General features: G+C 48.8%; 1 protein-coding gene across 1 annotated transcript in view; it reads left to right on the top strand.

Moving 5' to 3' along the window:
• The first annotated feature begins 274 nt into the window (after positions 1 to 274).
• IFNLR1 (interferon lambda receptor 1) overlaps positions 275 to 7,715 on the top strand; it is a 15,815-nt gene continuing 8,374 nt past the window's right edge. The window contains 5 exon segments of the mRNA XM_019512412.1: positions 275 to 395; positions 3,444 to 3,567; positions 5,363 to 5,544; positions 6,442 to 6,590; positions 7,308 to 7,464. Coding sequence (XP_019367957.1) covers positions 275 to 395; positions 3,444 to 3,567; positions 5,363 to 5,544; positions 6,442 to 6,590; positions 7,308 to 7,464 — 733 coding nt within the window.

Below are 7,715 nucleotides of genomic sequence, written 5' to 3'. Positions count from 1 at the left end.
GTTTTATGATTGCATTCCCTGTAACACATGCACTTAAGAAGGTGAAGAGGTATTTTCTTGTACTGGGGCCTAAGGTGGTAATTGTTAAGCTAGGATCGATCTTGTCCTGAGCTTGCTGCATTTCTACCCACTGTTATGTTCACAGTGCAGCCCAGCATTTGGACTGCAGCTAGCAGGCAGGGCTGGGTTTATGCCTGTCATAGTGGCAGGTTATTGCTCACACTGTCCTCTGGGTGGCCAGTGTGTAATGTGGCTTAAGGCCAAAAATATGATAATGAAAGTGATTTAAAAAACACAGCACAGGGCGTGCAGGAAGCCTTCAGGTCTCCACTTCAGTATGTCTGCCTGGAGAATTTGTGTTCTGATAGCCTGGTGCTCCTTGCAGCGGCTCCAAGGTATGGTACAGAAATTCTTACTGCTCTCATTTCCCTGCACTCTGCTGGCTTGATTTTACTCTGAAAGGTGGCAAACAAACAGGGCATTGCTTTCCTTGATCTTTGCCGGGGCACCGAAAGTTTCCGCAGATGAGGAGTTAGCAATGGAAACAGGAATAATTCCTGTAAAATGAAACATAGGCTGTTGTGCAGATATGCGTCAATGAAGAGTGTCTCTCTAAAACGGTGGTTTTCAACCTGTGGTCTAGAAACCCCTGCAGGTCCCAGACTATGCCTGAGGGGTCCATAAAAGATGACTATGATCAATCAAAAGTACGTGAATACCTACACTTACAATTGAAAGGAGTCTGTACCTCCAGCTGAAACTTGTAGGGGTCTGCAAATGAAAAAAGGTAGAGAACCACTGCTCTAAAAGGCATCTTGCTGAAGGACAGAAATACGAAATGTTTGTTCCCTGAAAACACCAGATGTCCAGCTCGTGGGGCAGCACCGAGCAAGCCTGTGTTCCCTGCTCTAAGATACCAGCGTGCAGAGGGATGTGACTTTTAAAACTAGGTTTAAAACAATTGCCTGGGCCAGCGGAGTCTCTGGAGGCTGGAGTTTAATGGGTGGCACATGGGGGAATGCAGGCGGGTTCATGTGGATGCAGTTGGATATGTTTTGGGGGAAAAGAAGACAGGAGGGTGGAGAAAGCAGGCTGGCATCACAGCCTGGGTTATTTCCCATGATGTTGGACAGGATTATTTTTCTAGGGCCTGATTCTGCACAGTACTGAGCACCCCAGCTCCCACCACTATCAGTGGGTTGGAGGTTGCCTTCCCAAACAGAATGTGTCAAATAAGAACTGACAAGTACAAAAGCCCTCCCTTTGTACTTGTGCTGTCCCCAGACGGCTTCCTCCAACTGGGAAAGTCTCGGTAGCTCTTTGGAGTTGAATTTGGGCAGCCTGTGGCCTGATTTATGCTAGAGTTGGAAGCACCACGACAGGCCAGTCCTGAGCCTGAAGGACAGAGGAGTGGGGAAATGCCAAAGCAAAATCAAATCCAGGTGAGAAAAAGATATAGGGATTGAAAGAGCCAGTGGTGTGCAAGTCCCAAGCTGGGCCATGGCCTAGGGAGAACTGTACCCGCAAGGGAGGGCTGTCGTGAAGCAGCTAGACAATGTTGCGCTGTCACAGATGACGTTCTCCCGCGCGCACTGTTAACAACTGTAAAGCATCTGGACCGGTGGAGGAGTCCTGCTGCAACAGTCCTGGTCTGGGATGCCAGAGGTGAAAGGCAGCGCTTAGAATTCCTCCTGGACGTGTTTCAGCGTCATGCTGCACGTTCAAAAGAGCAGCAGCACAGCGATTGACCTGATCCAGAGCACAGCGATTTATCTCTGATCCAGAGAGGGGTTATGGGCACCGATCCAGCACAAGGCAGAGAGGGGGGACACCAACCCTTCTTACCTGTAGAGAGGAAAGAGGCACTGCAGGTCATTGAGGATGTGTCAGGAAGGCACCGCACCTTTTCGCTAGCTGCTGGGCCTCATCCATAGCCCTCGTTAATTAAAAAAGATGGCAGCACCGGCCTGCGGACTGTCAGACATGAGCTGAGATCACTATAAGGATTCTTGTCTGTTAACATAACTAGCCGATGACTTAGATCAGTGGGTCTCTCAACCTTTTTAGACTTGAGGCACACCTCAACAAACTTGAGGTGCCCCTTAACAGTCTTGAAGCACCCCTGTGAAAATGCCAGCTCCTAGTTTCACTCAGTTCTTCCTTATAGAAAAATAGCAGGGCGATTCTTTTGCTGCAAAAAAAGCAGAAAGGCCACAGCAGGTGTGCATGTTTCTAACACAACAGCTTCTGGGTTTATCTTTTGAATGATGTTTGCACACCTGACAGTGGTAATGTTGTGTGGCACCTTGTGATACCTTTGAAAGGACCTCAGGGCATCAGCCTGCTTGAGAATCACTGGCCTAGATGCCCTCCAAGTTCAGTCCTGTTTTCCAAACTGGGATTTTAAAGCATTGGCAAGTGGGATCAGATCCAAAGGGCAGGCAAAATACTGCTTTCACATCAAAAGGGACTTTCTTCAAATGAGAGTTTTCCACTGTGGTATGACATCACAGTGTGTGCTAAAACTCTGAATGAGAAATCACGTAATTAACAAATGCTGAAGGCTGAAAGAAAAGATCAGAAACTTGGCCAAAAATGAGTATCTTCCCACGGGAACACAGCCAGCAAGGGGGAGATGTCCAGTGCAAAAGGAAAGCAGATATGATACAGAATTGCCAAACTCCCCAGCCACTTCCAGACATGCACAAGTATGTTGCTGGCTGCTCCTGTTTCAGAAGGCTTCCTTGTAGTTTGCTCAAATTGCAAACTAATGAACAGGACAGGTAAGAGAGGGTGGCCAGGTCCTGAATCACCGATACGGCAATGCATATTTGGAGCAGAAAAGGCCTCCTGGGACTACAGCAGCTTGGACACTTTATGACAGAGTAGTTTTCCTTTGGAAGATACTGATTTGTCCAAACTGAAATGTTTCACAGAAAAAGGCAAATTTGGCAAAATGCTCACAACGCAGATGACTGAGATCCAAGATCGAATCTGTGTTCAAAAGCAGAGAGAGAGCGCGTTGTCCCAGCATAGCTGGTATCCCACTGACAAGAGCCCTCACCTGGGACTTGCCTCTGCCTCCCCCACGTGCCACACGTGCACTAACCCCAGGGCTGCTCGCTATTTTGGAGTTCCTCTTTCTCTCTCACTCTCTCCCCCCACAACTGTCTGTCACAAACCCACTTCCTCGGGTCGTAGTTTCATCCTGATGCAGAAGAGGAAGCATTCTTAGACCTTCGTTTGTCACTTGTAGGACAGAAAGCCCATTTCCTGCCCACCTGAGCTTGTGACTGCCCACGCTTGCCCTGCCCGTGTTTCAGAGAGTACACGGCTGCCGATACTTATTCTCTGGGGCCACTGTCATCTAGCGGAAGAGGACCCTGGGAAGCAGTGCTGAGGATCAATGCTGGCACATTCAAACAGTTTTCCCCTTTTCTCAGGTCAAATGCAACTGCCCCCGCCCCAGAATGTGATGCTGCTGTCGAAGGATTTTGATATCATCTTGACGTGGCTCCCCAGGGAAGGGTCCCCACCAGACACGGTGTATACGGTGAAATATGAAACGTGAGTGCGCAGAGAGGGGCAGAACCGGGCAGAGGGACCCAGGCGAGAGCGTAGGGCGGGGGCTCTGCTCCATTCCTAGCTTCACAACCAGCTCCACAGACAACATGACCTGCTAGAGGAGTGTCTCTGGCTGAATGTGGAGGGGAGCGGAGGGGCAGGAAGAAGGAAGCTCAGCCAGCTCTCTCACCACTGCAGCTGCAATTGCCTTGGCCTTTCTCACTATCCCTTCATCTCTCACCTCCACCTCCCCTTATCTCCAGAGTTACTGCCCCCTCTCTCTTTACTGCTCCCTTCACCTCCCAACTTTGCCCTCCTTCTTCTACCCCCTGGTGCCAGTCACCCTGGGGCCTGCTTTCCCCTGCTTTGGTGTCTGATGCAAAGACCACAGAAGTCAGAGGGCGTGTTTCTACCGGCTACAGTGGGCTTTCAATCCAGGTTTTCATGACTAAGTAATTCCACCAGACAGAAGTTCACTGGCACCAAAGTGGAGCACTAGGCCCCCTGTTCTCAGCCACCAAGCACAGAGCGTCTCTTCCTTATCTCCCCTTTACACCCAGCTTGTCCAGCCTCTTCACCTCCCTCCTCAGCTCCTCCAAGAGGCATCTTATCTTGCATGTGCTTTTCTCTGCCTCCTGATTCTCTGGCCTGCACTGGAAGGGGTCAGTGAATTCAGGATTGCCCTCCCCCAGACACCACAATGGGAGCCTTCCCTTCGGCCACCGAGGGAAGCAGATCAGATCCAAAAACTTAGGCCAACATTGTCAAAAGGGACTCATGATTTGGGGGCCTCAGGGTGGGGCTCCTTCGAGGCTATGATCAGCAGGAAGGGCAGAGGACACTGCCTCTGAAACTCAGGGCTCCTTACAATGAATCAAGTCAGACATCCCCCAAAAACGGAGGCACCTAAAATCATTGGGCTCGGCCTGGGGCTGCAAAGCTCTTCAGGGAAGAGGCTGGTGTCTTTCCTTTTATCTCAGGTACTTATAGGACCCTCAACAGCACAGGGCCTGAGCCTGGGGTTTTTTGGGGTTTTTTGTTGTTCCGCCGCCCTGGCGGGGGGTCGGGCTAGAAGGTCTACTAGGTCCCTTCCGACCCTTAATCTATGAATCTATGAATCTATGAAAAACCTCCTCATCCTTAAATGTCCTGCTCCTCCCAGCACCTCTGGGTGTCAGGGAAGTGCTATTACCCTTATCTTGCAGGCAGAAGGAGCCAGGGTGCAGAGAGACCAGGAGATGTATTCATGGCCACTCAAGATGTCTGTGGCAGAGCTGGGAAGTCCCAGGCTTGTGCCTTCACCACTGCACACTCTCTCGCTTCCTCTCTGGCTGGAAAGCCAAGGCCACTAGGCCAGCCCTCTCAGGGTTATTTGTTCATATAATTATGTGTTAATATAAAATTATATTTGTTAATATAACTATACCTTTCAGTATCACTAGGTTTATATTAGTATATATTATTAATATATAATATCTCAATACAGCATAATAATCATATAACATACTACATTATATTATATTTAATACTATGTGCACTAATATACACATAATAATGCTGATACATACCATTTTTATATTCTTCTTCTTCTTGTTATTATTATTATTATAACCTTTATAATCATTACTAGTGCACTGGCTGCATCCCTTTACCCACCTCATCCTTTAGGACAGACAAACGTGAGAGTTATGCTCTAAGCCCTCTGCCACATATAGTGCTACTTCTGTCCTCCTCTCCCCATATTAAAACCTGTTTTATTACGTGCTTGACTCTGGGTTGGTTTTGCCTTTTCTTTCAGCTGGGGAAACAGAAATCACTTGAAAAAGGTCGCACACTGCAAAAATATTTCTGAAACCATCTGCAATCTGACTTGTGTGCTGTCAGACTCATTCAAAAAATACAGGGCCCGAGTAAAAGCCCTGTCGAGTGGACGCCAGTCCTCCTGGGCAGAGTCAGGATACATCGAACATCATTTTGATGGTACGTTTGTTGGTCGACAATTTGGCTGAACCCCTCGATGATCCTGCGGCACTAAGAGAGTTTGAACTTTCATTCTGCCCACACAGCTCTGCAACTCCAGCCTTAATATTTGCAGGTTTCAGATAAGGAAACTGGAAACCACAGAGAGGTTTCAGGGTTCAGCTGGAAGGGAAGTGAGTGCCAGCAGCAGTACTACAACTCAGGTTTACTGGGCACCAAGCCCTTTCCTCTGCTCACTAGGACCTTCTTTCTTGGGCACACCTTATTTACAAAGGACGGAGACATTTCACTTCAGCAATATTACACACAGCTGCACGCACTCCACGTTTAATCTCATATGACCAGGGCAAGTCAAACCAGGTCAAAGACCACGCATATTTGTGTTTCTGGGTGAGGCAGGGAAGGTGTTTATGTTGCCTCCTGAAAAGACTATCAGAAGACTCAGAGGAGAGATAGGAAACTCTGCACAACACCAGCTGCTTATGGGGCTGAAGGGAGATTAGGTCCAGACCATACTTCTAGGATTTCTTAGGTGCAGGGAGACCCTGGTGGTGGGCTCAGCATGACAGCCTCAGGAGAACAGCCGGTACAGTCACAGGCCCTGCACAGGTAGATGTGTCTCAGACCACACTGACGCAGGACAGTGCTTGTTGGGATATGTCAGCTGGATGGTGGAGGACCAAGAGTTGCCCATCACATTCATCACAAGGTACTAGCTATTGCAGCCCCCAAACCAGGTAGTTAGAGCACGGACCTCTCGCTGTCAGAATCCATCTAAGAGGGTGAGGCTACCTTGTCTAGGGGAGATTTCTATGTGGCCTTTTTCAGAGGACAGCTTTTAGCTGCATTCCAGCCCACAAGCTAGCACTGCTCTGACACCTGCTTACTCAATTACAGTGGAGCTGGCTCCTCCGGTCCTGGAAGTGAAAGTAAAGGAAAACTTAATGACTGTCAATGCCACTTTTCCCCTGGCCTCCTGCCTGAAGAATGACTTTCAAAACCTGCAGTATGACTTGGATTTCTGGGAAGCTGAATCCAATGATAAGGTCGGCAAACGAAGCCAAGCTGCATTAGATGTAGAAAGTGCTAAGTCAAGCTGCATCAGGGATTGGGACCAGACCCAAAGGTGGGGAGGATTGGATATGGGCTTTAGTTCATCCCTGTCTCTAAGACTGAAATGGCCTCTAGTGTTGCTCTTGCTTGTCTAAGTAGCCAGCTGAGGGTGATTCATAGGGTGACCATGCATCCAGGTTTGGCTGGGACATTCCCGGATTTTGGAGACCAGTCCCAGTCAGCTGGTGGAAATTAAAGCAGGTGTCTGGGTGCGGGGCATGGGGCATGGGGCATGGGGCAGGGAGGTGGAGAGGCACCAGCTATTAAATAGGAAGCCTTAGCAGACAGCAAAACTGCCCTAAAATACGTTAGTTTGATTAATGGAAGCTTTTATGATTTATTGAGGGGAAGGAGTGGGGGGCAAATTTCACATTGTCCCATATGGACCCCCTATGATGCAGGAGCTTCTTTCTACATACCCTGCATGCCCTACAGAAGTGCCTTCAGTAACCCCTAGAGGTGCCTTAGCTAGCTTTAAACTAGGTACAGGTAGGAGCATAGGCACAGCAGTGCAGGGCTCAGTGGGGGCTGCGGGTTGAGAAAAAGGATTCATATTCAGGCATGACTGTAGCATATCCTAACATACCTCCCAAATCTAAGCAGGGATCCCCCGTTGTTCCCAACCCTCTCCTTTCCTTCTTTTGGAGCAGAAGCAGTACAAGGGCAAGATGAAGTGGCAAGGCGTGGAGATCAACACCACGGCATTCAGTGGCAATTACTGCCTGAGCGCTCGGGCTTCCTTCCAAGTCATTGACCCGAAACACAGCGAGTTCTCCAGGCCAGTGTGCATGCTGCTGAACCCCAAAGGTATGGCTCGGGGGCAAGGCTTTCAGAAGCACAGTTGGCCACCAGGTGGGATTATGGCTGGTTGAAAATTGTCCATCTAAACTGGTTTTCACCAGAAAATTGAGTTCTCTCTGAAAGAGAGGCTGTCCTCCCCCCGCCACCCCCCATCAAAAAAAAAGTATCTGCTTTCTTTGAAACATTTGAATTCTTCATCAGAAACATAAGCATCCAAAAAGTTGAACTCTCCGGTGAAAGAAATATTTTAGCTAAAA

This window comes from Gavialis gangeticus, unplaced genomic scaffold (genome assembly GCF_001723915.1).
Source record: "Gavialis gangeticus isolate Ggan-Ray unplaced genomic scaffold, GavGan_comp1, whole genome shotgun sequence".
NCBI classification, from domain to species: domain Eukaryota; kingdom Metazoa; phylum Chordata; order Crocodylia; family Gavialidae; genus Gavialis; species Gavialis gangeticus.
The sequence above is the reverse complement of the archived record's forward strand: the minus strand, read 5'-3'. Positions and strand labels throughout refer to the sequence as shown.